Source organism: Pseudophryne corroboree, chromosome 7 (assembly GCF_028390025.1).
Source record: "Pseudophryne corroboree isolate aPseCor3 chromosome 7, aPseCor3.hap2, whole genome shotgun sequence".
Classification (NCBI taxonomy): domain Eukaryota; kingdom Metazoa; phylum Chordata; class Amphibia; order Anura; family Myobatrachidae; genus Pseudophryne; species Pseudophryne corroboree.
In genome coordinates this window covers 507,394,069-507,409,634 of record NC_086450.1, presented here as the reverse complement: position 1 = coordinate 507,409,634, position 15,566 = coordinate 507,394,069, and the positions used below count along the sequence as shown (strand labels likewise).

Here is a 15,566-nt window from a genome sequence, read left to right as displayed (position 1 = left end):
CTGAGACTAAGCACATACCATCTGCTGCTTATATTGGCCGTGACCGGCTTCAGTGCTTCTATCCTGGGCAGCCCAGAACTTGTCACAAGTGTGGTGACTTTCGCCACCTTAGTAATGATTGTACGGTTGTTAAATGTGCTTTGTGTGGCCAGATGGGGCACGGGTCCCGTGAGTGCAATAAGGTGAGGTGCAATCTCTGCGGAGCGGATGGCCATCCCTATAGTCGGTGCCCTAAAGCATTGCATAATCATGATGCAGGGGTGGTTGAGGAGGCACTAGAAATCAGGCCCAGTCATGAGGATAACATGGTGGTTGCTTTACAGCATCAGGATATGTTGAGGAAACTAGAAGCTGGTGGGGTAGGGAAAGTCCAGGTCGAAAGGGGGGAAGCATCTTTTCAGGCGGTGAGTAAAGGCAGGAGGAAGAAGCTGAAAAAGAAGGGTGTGGACGTTGTATGCTCTAATAGGTTTGACGTTTTGTCCTCTGCTGATGATGAGGATGAGGGCGAGGTAGTCATGGTTGGGGGAAAAGAACTAGTGTTTGTTCCGAATACTTCTAAAAGTAAAAAGCCAAAACAGGCCTCTAATCTGTCTGTTGATGGTGTGGCAGTTACGGTCAAAGCTAAACAGGAAAAGGGGGGATGTGGTAAAGTTCAGAGCAAAACCAAGCACTTAGATAGTTCTCAGGGGGATCTAGAGTGGGATCCTACAGGGACAGAGTTAAGCCAGGCCTTGGTACCGTTACTGAATAAGGTTGAGGTAGTGCAGAGTTCAGAGGGGAAGGCCCCTCAATCTCCGGGAGAGGTGATGGTGGTGGAGGAGACTCCTAGCCTTGAGGCGGGGAGCCTTACCTATTCTCCTTTGGCGTCCTCTGGTGGGGATGATCCTGGGGGCGGTTCTTGTATTATTGCCCCAAAAGTCCCTGATCCGGATCCTCCCCCAGACAGGGTTGCAAATGGGGAGGGGTGTGATATTAGGGAGGGTGTTGTTGTACAGGGATCTAAGGGTCTGTTCTGTGAGACTGTGGTCTCAGTTGTTGGTGGGGTGGAGGAGGGGGAGGTGGAAGAAATCTCTTTGTCTGATGAGGATGTTCTTCCCTTCGGGGTTACGTGTAAAAGAGTAGGATCCTCGGATGAGGATTCTAAAAGACAAGCAAAGAAAAAGTGAATGGGGTCCTACCTCTATAATCCAAGAAACATGGATCCCCAACCTATACGATGTGCCACCATTAATGTGGCTTCCGTGTTTTCTGAACGTGCTCGTTTCTTGGCCTTCGATTTTTTCAACACGGTTGATGTTGACTTTTTATTTTTGCAGGAGACCAGGGTAGGTGACTTGGCCACACTCCATCGGGCCAAGTGTCAGTGGAAGCGGGGGCCTTCCTTCTGGTCTCTTGCGGCCGAGGCGTCCAGTGGGTTGGCAGTACTTTTTACTGATATGGTAAACGTGCACAGGATTATAGATTTACAGGTAGGTAGGTGCATGATTTTAGATGTCAACCTGAGAGGACATGACCTGAGGCTAATAAACATCTATGGGCCCCATTCAAAGTGGGACAGGAAATGTCTTTTCAGGGAGATAAAACCGTTTCTTTTTACGGCCCGGCAGATTGTCTTTGGAGGTGATTTTAACACCGTCATTAGGCCAAAAGACAGAGGGGACACAAAGGCGACCCTGGGCTATGATTCCAATTTTCTAGTTAGCATGGTTAGAGAGGCTGGTCTGGTGGATGTGCACGTTCGCCATTTCCCAGACCTCACAGGTTTCACCTATCATTGTGGTAGTCGTAGGTCTAGGATAGATAGGTTTTTTGTTAAGGAGTCCTCGAAAACTTTGCCTCCTGAGACAAAGCCAGTAGAGTTCTCCGATCACGTTTTTCTGTGTGTTGCTTTGAACGTCTCAGAAACCCCTCAGAAAGGGCGGGGCCTTTGGCGTTTGAATTCCGAGCTCCTAAAGGAGGAAGGAGTTAGACAGTCCTTTCGAGACTTTCTTCAACTACAGGAAACACTTCTGGAGGCTGGTTGGAGTAGGTCTGAGTGGTGGGAGGAGTGTAAAAAGAGGACTCGAAGGCTTTTTCAAAGGCTGGTAGCCAGGAAAAACTTGACAAAAAGATGTATCTATCAGAGCCTGAGAAAGAAACTGGATTTCTTGATCTCTGAGCGTGGAGATAGTGGGGAAATCTCCCGGGTGAAGGCTCAGATGAAGGAATATCAGTACGATCGCCTGGCTTCTTTGATTCTGGAGAGGGATTATGGAAAATACCACTCGCCTGATCCCTACCAGAGTTGCAGAAAATCAGTTGATTTGAGGGAGGTCAGGGGCCTGTTTGATGACCAGGGTACTCTTCATGAAGACAGGGAGGGTATTTTGGGAGTCATCAGGTCCTATTACTCCAGCCTTTTGTCTGAGCAGCCACTCATCAGAGAGAGGATGGATCAGTTTCTGAGGGAGACACCTGGACTTGAGCAACTTGATCCTTCTTTTGACTCTTTGGGCAGTGATGTGACAGTGGAGGAGGTCAAGAGAGCCATACACGGTTTGTCTATAAAAAAAATCTCCGGGCCCAGATGGGTTAACATTTGAATTTTTTAAAGCTTTTTCAGACATATTGGCTCCTCATCTCATGGAGGTATTTAATGAAAGCCTGGGTAAGGGATCACTCCCTCCCTCTATGAGATCCTCTGCTCTCATATTATTGTCTAAAGGTAGGGACCCGGTGCGTGTTGAGAACTGGCGCCCCATCGCTCTTCTCAATACGGACAGAAAGATTCTGGCAAAGGTACTTTTTAATCGGCTGATGGAAGTTTCCGGGCTGTTACTTTCTCCGTCTCAGCATTGCACTGTAAAAGGCCGAAGCACCTTTAGTGCTGTCCTTGGCATCCGGGAGGCTGTGGAGCAATGTCGTGCTGAAAAATGGGGCAAGTATTTGCTGGCATTGGATCAGTCCAAGGCTTTTGACCGAGTTAATCATCAGTACCTGTCGGCTGTGCTGGAGAGGTATGGTCTTCCAGCGAGGGTGGTAGATTGGCTACGTGTCATTTACAATCAGGCTGAGAGCTTCCCACTTGTCAATGGCTGGGTAGGCCCTGCTTTTGCGGTCGACTCGGGTGTCCGTCAGGGGTGTCCCCTGAGCCCCCTTCTATATGTATTTGCAATTGATCCTTTTGTGCGGAGGATTGAGGGCGGTGCTGTGGCAGGGGTTCAGCTGGGCCCTGGGTTGCCGCTGAGGGTGGTGGCCTACGCAGACGATGTTACTGTGGTCCTGTCATCTGTGGCAGAGGCACGTGGCATGGAACATCTTATCTGTGAGTACTCTGAGGCTTCATGCTCCAGAATCAATCAGGATAAGTGTGAAGCTTTCTGGATGGGGGAGGAAGGTGATGAATTTACCCTTCCGGATAGCCTCCCCCGCGCCAGTCCAGAGATAAAAATTCTAGGTATCAAATTTGGCCGTGGTGATTATGCCACTCAGAATTGGGAGAAGAGGCTGGAAGATGCTACCAGGAAGGTGCAGTCCTGGAGAAGGTGGCAACTTTCTCTCAGGGAGAGGGTTGACTTATGCAAAACCTATCTGATTCCGCTTTTTCTGTATGTCAGTTATGTGTGCTTCTTGCCACAGTCTTTGTGGACCAAGATGAATTCTTTATTCTTCCTGATGTTATGGGGGAATAGAATGAATCTGGTCAAGAGAGGGATCACCTACAGATCGAGGGAACAGGGGGGGCTGAGTATGGTCAACCCTGTGGTGTTTTTTGCTACAACGTTTTTAAAACTGAATCTAGGAAGTTTGTTTCTAGGAACTCCCCCTCGATGGGTAGAGAGTTTTAGGGCCTGGGTGTTTCCCTTCCTCAGGTTATGGATGGATGGTGGCCAAGTAAAAACCTTTCGAGTCCGGCATGGCTACCTCCCGATCTACGTTATACTGTGCTTGAAGATGACGAGGCTTTGGGGGCTTGAGGTGGGTGAAGTCAAAAACTTCTCTAGAAGGGAGTTGGAGAGAAGAATTTTGCAGACTCACTTTTATGCTCCGCTGTCGTTAAGGGACTGCCCAGGCAGTGTCTGCTCAGATGGGTTGTCTTTGATTAATTCTCAAAGAATCCCACTGAAGTTCAGAGATATTGCCTGGCTTTCTTTCCAAGGGAGGCTTTATGTGCGGGGTAACCTCAAGTGTCGAAGTGCCAATGATCGTGGCTGCCCACGTGAGGAATGTCTAGGGGAGGTGGAGACAATGGACCATTTCCTCCTTGAGTGTCCCTTCAATATAAAGGTTTACAGAGCGGTATCAAGGGCCTTACGCATCCCGTGCCTTTCGGGGCTTAGTTACCCTGAGTGGGTTTATGGGGCGTTCAAAGGGTATAGAAGGTTTGATTTAACCACAATTTTTATAGTTAGTTTAGCAGTTAGGTTTCACACATGGGGTGCACGGTGTCAGGTTTCCCTTAGAGCAAAGGTCCTCCCCTGTGAGGAGGTGGTGGGAAATATTCTGCACGAGGTTAAGAGGATGATGGATATGGATAGGAAGAGGTTGGATGCTGTCGGGTGGTCCAGGCTCTGGCGCCACCTGAAACCCCCTTGAGTGGGTAGCAGAAGTCCTTTTCTTGTTCATCTTATGGCTTCCTATCCTTCACCTTCCCGTAGATTTTCTTTTTTCTGTTTTTTTAATTAAAGCGGTTTGCATGTGACTAAAAGACTTCATTCATCTTTTCATTGCTTATGGTTATGATATGTATTGTACGAATACAGTAGGTTGTTTTTTGCTTAGATGTTAAGAAATTTCGACATTGCGTATAGTTATACAAGCTTTGTTGCTTTTTGGTTTGGATTATTGGGCAACAATTCAATGTTTATTGTATGTCCTATTTTTATGAGTTTTACCATATTTATGTAATGTATGTTGCAATTTTTCTTAATAAAGGATAGCAGTATATACATGTGGGTATTATACACAGGTGCAGCAGTATATACGTGTGGGCATTACACACAGGTGCAGCAGTATATACACGTGGGCATTATACACAGGTGCAGCGGTATATACATGTGGGCATTATACACAGGTGCAGCGGTATATACATGTGGGTATTATACACAGGTGCAGCAGTATATACATGTGGGTATTATACACAGGTGCAGCAGTATATACATGTGGGTATTATACACAGGTGCAGCGGTATATACATGTGGGTATTATACACAGGTGCAGCGGTATATACATGTGGGTATTATACACAGGTGCAGCGGTATATACGTGTGGGCATTACACACTGGTGCAGCAGTATATACGTGTGGGCATTACACACAGGGGCAGTAGTATATACGTGTGGGCATTATACACAGGTGCAGCAGTATATACATGTGGGCATTATACACAGGTGCAGCAGTATATACATGTGGGTATTATACACAGGTGCAGCATTATATACGTGTGAGCATTACACACAGGTGCAGCAGTATATACGTGTGGGCATTATACACAGGTGCAGCGGTATATACGTGTGGGTATTATACACAGGTGCAGCAGTATATACGTGTGGGCATTACACACAGGTGCAGCAGTATATACGTGTGGGCATTACACACAGGGGCAGTAGTATATACGTGTGGGCATTACACACAGGTGCAGCAGTATATACGTGTGGGCATTACACACAGGGGCAGTAGTATATACGTGTGGGCATTACACACAGGTGCAGCAGTATATACGTGTGGGCATTACACACAGGTGCAGCAGTATATACGTGTGAGCATTACACACAGGTGCAGCGGTATATACGTGTGAGCATTACACACAGGTGCAGCGGTATATACATGTGGGCATTATACACAGGTGCAGCGGTATATACATGTGGGCATTATACACAGGTGCAGCAGTATATACATGTGGGCATTATACACAGGTGCAGCGGTATATACATGTGGGCATTATACACAGGTGCAGTGGTATATACATGTGGGCATTATACACAGGTGCAGCAGTATATACATGTGGGCATTACACACAGGTGCAGCAGTATATACATGTGGGCATTATACACAGGTGCAGCAGTATATACATGTGGGCATTATACACAGGTGCAGCAGTATATACGTGTGGGCATTACACACAGGTGCAGCAGTATATACATGTGGGCATTATACACTGTGATAGAGTGGGAGTGAGACGTGACCAGGTCACCAGTACTTTAGGGATTGTGGACACAGCCATGTCAGTGCTACATACAGCAGAACAAGCCTGGCGTCCAAGCATGTCTGAGGATTGTTACAGCTGTGACATAACTGGTGGCCATGCCCACTGGACGGGAAATCCTGGCACAAGGTGGCAGAGTTACTATGGGAGGCATGTGGTATGACCGTCTGCCTACACAGTGTTGCAGGGCAGGAAATCCTGTGCCATTAAAAATCCTTACGCCTGGATTCATCCAGCATATTATGTGTGCCCGCTGTATAGTAAATCTGCCCCTACTGCAATAAAGACAAGATAGCGGGCGTCACGTGGAAGGCAACGCGTGGCTGTGGTCTTGGGCACTTTAGAACTTACTGAGAAAGCTGTATTGGTTCTAAGTAACTTTCTGATACCTTACAAGGTATAACTTGTACATTGTGTTTCTGTTGCTACCGCCATTCCTCTATGCCCTTCTCACGCCCTTTGTTCTCCACCCTAATCGCGGGAGGTGTGGCCACACCTCTTTATGCATATGATGGGAAAGAAATCTTTTCAGCGCTGCAACACAGATTTAGGGGGGTGCTATCGTGCCCCTCAGCCAGGGGCAAATCCAGAGGGGGGCGCGATCAGTGTGATTGAGCCGCTGACCAAGCGGATGGGGATTTCTGGGCAACTAGAACCCCCCCCCCCCCCCTTGCGTTTGCCTATGCCTGCTCCCTTCCCTCTCAGCAGCATTGGGTTCTTCTTGATCTTTATATTGAATTTTATTCCGGTACAGGATACGCTGTAGAGGTCCCTGTCCAAGCGATGCATTGACAGTTATTTGTAGACGTCTTCCGCAAATGCGAAAGTCGTCATCATCTGTACTGCGCAGGCTATGGTCAGGCCATGGATTACGGGACCTCACTGCATAATAAATGGGGTTTCTGAGTCTCTTAGAACAACTGCAGGAAAGCTGGGCAGAGAACCTGCGTTTTGCTGACCTCTAGTGACACAAGTGTTTTATTGTAAGAGAAACTACGAGTTTCATGTTTCTCCAGATATCTGAATAAAAATATCTGCAGTGGCTTACTGACTTTCTAAGCCCTTCATGACCAGGGTCCAAGATGCCTGAAGTAGCCTTACTGCCCCAATCGCATACTGCGATCTGTAGATGAAGGACTGTTAACAGTACCTAGAATCTTCCGTAATTTATCTGGGGGTCGAGCATTTAGTCATGTGGCTCCGACTCTGTGGGACTCTCTCCCCGCACAGTGTGAGAAAACCCCACTCAAGACAGTAGCGGCTCTTGCCACGGGCAAGCAGAACTTTTGACCGAGGCGCCGCTGTCCCGGGGGCGCCGCCGCTGTGACAAGAGCAGCTACTAACTGGGATGTCGGCGACTGTGGTTAGGAAAAGGTTCTCTCCGCAAAGGGAAACTAGACGCACAGTGAGGTAGCATTTAGTTTCCCTTCGCGGAGAGGACCTCTCTGTGCGGCGCTATAGGAGAGACGTCATGACGTCTCTCCCATAGATCAGAGGAGTGGCGGCGGAGACGGAGTGCAGTGGTCGGGAAGCAGGAACGGGGCTGGTAAGTATTTTTTTATTTTTTTTACTAGGGGCACATCTACTGGTGGGCACACTAATGGGGACACAACTAATGGGGCCACAACTAATGGGGGCACAACTACTGGGGGCACAGCTGCAGGGGGCACAACAGCTGCAGGGGGCACAACAGCTACTGTGGGCACAGCTCTACAGGGTGCACAACTCTACACCCCTTGCCTATGAAGCCATGCCCTTATTTTTTTACGCACGCCTGCGGCGTGCAATAACCCTATTTTACCGCGGGGGGGGGGGGGGGATGCGCCAAAGGAAACCTTCGCCCTGGGCGCCATGAGGTCTTGAACCGTCCCTGACTCTAGAACCCTTCAAAAACAGACTGAGAATTGACCTGTTCCCACAACCATTTCACTATTGTCCCTTGTTAAGCATGTCTTGTATTATGTGCTGTAAAGGCAAATGTAAAGCACTTTGAACCCTATTAGGAGAAAAGTGCTATATAAATAACATTATTATTATTATGATAGTTTCACATGCGTTTCCTCACTACAATACTCTGCATCGCGCGTCACACACAGAAACTCAGATCATTATTTTGGTAAAATTCTGTGAATTTTGTATTTTTTTTTAAACATATTTGATTACAACTTTTCTAAATCAAAATGTAGACAACATATTTTCCAGGGACCTTATGTGGTTGAGCCGCTGCCATAAAGCGCGTTGTTGCACCGAAATGCGTCAGCATAATACAGTACTTTCCTGGGTGACCTTGGAGCATCAAAAGCATGCCATGTTTACTGGTATATGTTTAATTTGCCGGCTGTCGGGATACCGATGCTGAAAACCCGACTGCTGGCTATGCCGGCAGCCTGAATACCAATGCAACATAGAGTGGGAATAGAACCTGTGGCAGTGAGCCCGCAATATGACTCTTTTCACTCACCCTGCTTCCAACATACCGGCGGCCGTGATGACGGTGCCGGTATATTGATGGCATACATCCCGGCCGATGGTAAATCATACTGAACCCTGTTTACTGAATCACATTATAGCACACTCATTCATCTAATTGAATTGAATATGCAAATTACTATGCAATTGATCAACACTGAAAAATAGGGACACTGACCGGGGCATTCATTCTCTGGGACAAATCTCTGGAATTTAGGGACGATTGGCAACAATGAATTCTTCAAATATTCAAACATACTGTAGATGTCAGCGTTTAAAAGTTCAAAATAATTTCAACTTACATTAAAACATTTTGTTCCTCCTTACAGGACTTCTGACGGTCCCTCCCAAGCGCCCTCCCTTCCCCTCCTTAGGGTCCTTATTTTAGGGTCTTGCTGAACTAGGTAAGTTAAGTAGAGGTCTTGGGGGGCCTGTTAGACAGCTTGGATTTGTTTCGTCTTCCGCTGTATCGATGCAGTTATAATTCAGAAAAGGTTGAACTATTTTTTTTATTCAACTTTTAACAACTAAGATAACATAGCCAATTACAATACAAGAATTTTTTTTAACATTTCTCTAATAAAAGTCTTCAACTGACCATCACTAGTTTCCATGGATGATTTAACTGTGTTTATTAATTCATCATGTTTTAGAAACTTGAAAAATATCATTTTATTTCTTTTTTACAGTTTGTGCACCACCATCCTCCTTTTTATATAATTTATTTTGTATATGTATATATATATAATTCGTATGCCACACATTGTGTTTCAACAAAGTTCAATAAATATATTAAATAGCGGTGACAGTATGAACGATGCCACATACAGTATTGCTACAAGACTAGGTACGGTATTTGTCACATTGCGATGGAGGGTGGTGCACATGTTGTGTTTAGCTGTGCCGACTTGTGCCCAGTGATTGCATTTCTTACAACGTGTTTCCACTTTCTCAGTACCCGCCAGTACAAGATGAAGTGTTCATATATCCAGGCAGAAACGTCACTGTCTCAGTCACTGCGAGATGACCGATTTCCTATGCAGACATCCAGATTTGTAACACTTAAAGACTATACGTAGCGCTGTAACAGACTATACACCATCCACCATAAGCTTTTGTGCCCTTCATGGTTTCAAGTTGGTAATGAGGAGGCCCAGTTTGATCCCTAGAGCCCAGCTGTCGATAAACAGATCATTTGCATTGTGCTGCATGCCTGGGGCTGCGGGCCGAGATCAGAAAGCAAGACATGAAACAGATAGGAGGGAGGATGAGGTGGGATCGGTACAGAGCGGAGGGCTAGATCACATTTCCGTAATCACAGTCTCGTCAAATGCCCGGAAGCCCCAGTCCTGGTATGTCCTGGACCAGCTGTTCTTCTTCAGTTCTGCGAAATGCGAGATGACAAAGAGCAAACATTAATCGCTATCTGCTGGAGTTCCTTCGTCTCCCTCTTAGTGATAAGTATATCAGTATACGATTTTAATTATTGCTGGGTTGATACAAAACACTAATATAGACTTTATTTTTAACCCCCCCCCCCCCAAAAAAAAAAAATTCCTACGCGTTTCGCAACTCCAGAAGCTGCTGCCTTACTTTATCTAACAATACCCACGTCTGTATTGGTCTAATGAATGAACTCCCCCAGGTCTTTGGAACTCTGGTTTGTTAGACTTTGAATGGCCACATACACATCAAGAGCGGCTAACTCCAATCTGGTTTTGACTCTGATGAGAGGTTTTAAAGAGTAGATTAAATTAGTTATAGTAATGTATTTTGTGACCCTCCCTTACCCACCTGCCTAGGTAGTCCTTATTCATTACCTTGTCCTTTTCATTACACAAAGCTACATATTATATATTAGCTGCCTGGTGTAGAGCGCGCTCTATCTATATGGCCTGGGAAGTAGCTAACTAACAACTGCTCGCTATAAAATGAAACCAACGCAGGACAGCACCAGCCATGGAGTACCGGCATTTTTTATCTCTATATATATATATATATATATATATATATATATATATACATATATTGTGAGTAATATGTATTGTATGAATGATTGATGGCAGTTGGACCACCCCAGTATGTTACATGGATGAGACCGTGCGAATGATTTCCAATCACTGGCTGCGCAGATCTCCATTGTAGGCGCTTGATTGGGGGATGTGATTATTTCACATGAAATCTCCCCACACTTACCACATGGCTACTGATCTGTCACAGGGAAAGGAGCGTCCTAGCGATAAATACTTCATGGAGTATGTACCTGCATTTCACATTTATACTATAGCTTCTCAGCAACAGATAAGACCTAATAATAAGTAGGCATCCAAAATGTATTTATTTAAAGTATACGTCGCTGTATCTTATTATATCCCGCGGCTAGAGCCTTTTGTAAATGCCATCAATGTTATTCTCTACCACAGGCCTGGCCAACCTGTGGTTCTCCAGATGTTGTGAAACTACACATCCCAGCATGCCCTGCCGCTGTTCTAGCATTCCCTAATAGCAAAACTGTGGCAAAGCATGATGGGACTTGTAGTTTTTCAACAGCTGGAGAGCCACAGGTTGGCCAGGCCTGCTCTACAATATGAAAATATCACATCATTATCATATATATTTTTAAAGCCCTGTAATTGCATTGATCCAGGGTATACAGTAAATGTATGGTGCATACCTCCCAACATGACCCCCTCCAGGAGGGACAGAACGCTCTGCTCCTGGACTTCCATCTTAATTTGTGATTACCATCACCTGTGGTGAAACACCTTTCTTATCCATTAACCTGTCCAACACAGGTGCCAGCAATCATAAATTAAGAGGAAAGTCCAGAAGCAGAGCATTGTGTCCCTCCTGGAGAGGGTCATGTTGGGAGGTATGATGGTGATATATATGGGAATAGATGGGTTATATATGTCTATGGGTACATAAGTGAGTGTAACCTTATAACATTTAGGGGGACATTTATTAAGCAGTGATAAGAGCGGTGAAGTGAGCCAGTGGAGAAGTTGCCCCATCAACCAATCAGCAGCTCTGTATGATTATATAGTATGCAAATTATAGATGTTACTTCAGTGCTGATTGGTTGCCATGGGCAACTTCTCCACTGGCTCACTTCTCTGCTCTTATCACTGCTTAGTAAATGTCCCCCTTAGAGCCAGATTGAGTCAGCTTCGCTAATTACCGAAGGCTTGTAGCAGCGCCCGTGGCTAGTCACTTGCAGCCTCCCGCGATTAGTCCGAAGGCTATGCCCCCTCCAGACGTGTGAACAGAAACCTGCGGTAAGTAGGTTTTAGCAAGGCCCCAGCAAATGTGTTAATCCATAGCTCCGCAATCTATGGAAAAGGAGGCGGAGATTGTGATGAAGTCTGAGGCTACAGGCCGGCGGTAAGTACTGAGGCTGATTGATTCCGGCCCTTAGAGGGTTCAGGTGACCTTCACCGTTTCTTAATCACAAATTACCAAAAGCATTTCTACCTGTTATTATTACCTTGTTATTTACATGGTGCCACTAGGGTTCCACAGCCTAATACCTGGGGGGGCTGACCATACAAAATATACCTGTGTAAAATATAATGTACATTTTGGCAAGATTGCCGAGTCCGAGCTGTCAATATAATGGACGGGAAGGCTTATATCAGTGTGCAGCTCCGGTGACCTGAAGGAATGCCGGTGATATTCTCTTTCACTCTTTAAAAGACCATTAAACCCAACATTATTGAATTTAAATTAGAGACTGGTCCCAACCAACCAGCTCCTAACTGTCATTTTTCAAACCCAGCCTGTAACATGACAGATGGGAGCTGATTGGCAGGTGTTTTATCTCAGTCCAAGGCTCAGTAAATAGACCCCTGCGTGCTTTGTGGTGGTGAGCGCACTAGATGGGGGCATGGTTATGCTAGACAGAGCGGTGTCACGCGACATAGGGGGCGTGACCAGTTCTGAAGCATTGGTCTACCGCAAACTCCTCCCCCCATGTACAAAACGCCTTTTCGTGGCTGTGCGCATCAGTCAGTGGTACCTGCCACCCATAGGCCAAACTGATAACCAGTCCCCTCCAATCAGGATTGACCCAACTAATTCCCTAGTCGGCAGTGCTCCCTATTTATCTAAAAATATTTAATTAATTTTTTTAAATTAAAAAAATAATGTGTTCCTGGTGTAACAGTCGCTTGGTTAGGAAACGTCATGGCATCCGGCAGGTCCGCTCCGAGTGCCCCTATTTTATGTATGTCCCCGTAACGCCTATTTCCCCCCATCATAACCAACACATCCTCACATCCCCTGAGAGCAGTAAATAAACACACAGACACGTATGTACGTTGATACATGTATGTATATGGACACATTACAATGAATGCAATGATACAAGCACTTTGTCTCATGCGTACACGTTAGCACTGACATTTATACACTCACAGTAATGCCACAAACTCATTTATTCATCAATAAGAACAGAATCAAATCAAATTATGAGATGGTTTCAGAAGCATGTAACACAAGGGTCTGCGTATATACATGTGGAAGTGTTTTGTGTTTTGCAAAGTGAACGATTATCCTGTGTTAGGCACCATTATTTTTTATTGACAATTATTCTGTGTTAGGCAGCATTGGTATCGCTTATTATCCTGTGTTAGGCAGCATTGTTATCACTTATTACCCTGTGTTAGGCAGCATTGTTATTGCTTATTATCCTGAGTTAGGCAGCATTGTTATATTATCCTGTGTTAGGCAGCGTTGTTTATCTCTTATTATCCTGAGTTAGGCAGCATTGTTATCGCTTAATATCCTGTGTTAGGCAGCATTGTTACGGTATATTATCCAGTGTTAGGCAGCATTGTTATCTCTTATTATCCTGAGTTAGGCAGCATTGTTATATTATCCTGTGTTAGGCAGCAGCGTTATCTCTTATTATCCTGAGTTAGGCAGCAGCGTTATCTCTTATTATCCTGAGTTAGGCAGCAGCGTTATCTCTTATTATCCTGAGTTAGGCAGCATTGTTTTATTATCCTGTGTTAGGCAGCAGCGTTATCTCTTATTATCCTGAGTTAGGCAGCATTGGTATCGCTTAATATCCTGTGTTAGGCAGCACTGTTACGGTATATTATCCAGTGTTAGGCAGCATTGTTATCGCTTATTATCCTGTGTTAGGCAACATTGTTATATTATCCTGTGTTAGGCAGCAGCGTTATCTCTTATCCTGTGTTAGGCAACATTGTTATATTATCCTGTGTTAGGCAGCGTTGTTTATCGCTTATTATCCTGTGTTAGTCAGCATTGCACAGTTACCTACACTCCCTCATTCTGCAGGAGACTCCCTAAAAATAGCAGCTATCTCCCTCACTCCCTGAATAGACCAGCAATCTCCCTGATTGCGCCTTACCCCCATTATGCAGCTGTTTCATTCTTGACGTAAAAAAAAGAAATCAGAGATACATACTGTACATTCAAATGAGTTCATCAGGGCCATTTTCCTGCATTGGTTATAAGGCACAATGATCCCTATGGCTACATGCATATTAAATAATGTTTCTCGTGGCCACTTACAGTATATGGAACCTCTTGTGAAACACAATACGCAAACAATTCCTGAAAAGTATCAGTGTCTTTTCTTCAACAAGTAGAGATTACAAATGCTGGGGCTCATTTACATTTGGATCATACTTGCCTACTCTCCCGGAATGGCCGGGAGGCTCCCGAAATTCGGGTGACCCTCCCGGCCCCACGGAAAAACAGACAAGTCTCCCGGTTGTTCAGTTTCCCCCTGCCCGGCTGCCCACTTTGAGAGTAAAGTGGGTGGTCCGGAGAGTAGATGACGCGATTCTTGTTGAATCGCGTCATCATAGTCACGCCCCCTGCTGTAAAATGCCGGTTATAGCGGCATTACAGAGCGGGGGCATGATTTAGATGATGTGACGCTGTAACCACGCCCTCGTTCCGCCTCTGCCCCTCCTCCGCCACGCCCCATTCCGCCTCCTCCATGCGTCATTGTCCAGCCCAGCCCCTCCAATGAGCCGTCCTGGCAGCTCTCTCCCGGAGAGAGCTGCCAGAAAGTAGGCAAGTATGATTTTGATGTAAGTAATTTTTATGACACGCTCCTCAGATATAGCAGTGCTCGTCCGCGCTGATAGGTGTTACGTTCACAATCTCCCTGAAATGCTTTTTCAAAAGTAGGCAAGTATGCAGCATTGTTATCTCTTATTATCCAGTGTTAGGGAGCATTGTTATCTCTTATTATCCTGTGTTAGGCAGCATTGTTATCTCTTATTATCCTGTGTTAGGCAGCATTGTTATCTCTTATTATCCTGTGTTAGGTAGCATTGTTATCTCTTATTATCCTGTGTTAGGTAGCATTGTTATCTCTTATTATCCTGTGTTAGGCAGCATTGTTATATTATCCTGTGTTAGGTAGCATTGTTATATTATCCTGTGTTAGGCAGCATTATTATCGCTTATTATCCTGTGTTAGGGAGCATTGTTATCTCTTATTATCCTGTGTTAGGGAGCATTGTTATCTCTTATTATCCAGTGTTAGGGAGCATTGTTATCTCTTATTATCCAGTGTTAGGGAGCATTGTTATCTCTTATTATCCAGTGTTAGGGAGCATTGTTATCTCTTATTATCCTGTGTTAGGCAGCATTGTTATCTCTTATTATCCTGTGTTAGGTAGCATTGTTATATTATCCTGTGTTAGGCAGCATTATTATCGCTTATTATCCTGTGTTAGGGAGCATTGTTATCTCTTATTATCCAGTGTTAGGCAGCATTGTTATATTATCCTGTGTTAGGCAGCATTATTATCGCTTATTATCCTGTGTTAGGCAGCATTGTTATATTATCCTGTGTTAGGCAGCATTATTATCGCTTATTATCCTGTGTTAGGCAGCATTGTTATCTCTTATTATCCTGTGTTAGG

General features: G+C 45.2%; 1 protein-coding gene across 1 annotated transcript in view; it reads right to left on the bottom strand.

The window, feature by feature from the left end:
• Nucleotides 1-9,143: 9,143 nt before the first annotated feature.
• The window catches only part of LOC134945854 (uncharacterized), a 30,268-nt gene continuing 23,845 nt past the window's right edge, over nucleotides 9,144-15,566 (bottom strand). Inside the window, exon 8 of the mRNA XM_063935392.1 lies at nucleotides 9,144-10,036. Coding sequence (XP_063791462.1) covers nucleotides 9,954-10,036 — 83 coding nt within the window. The 3' untranslated portion in view covers nucleotides 9,144-9,953. The remainder of the gene's footprint in view (nucleotides 10,037-15,566) is intronic.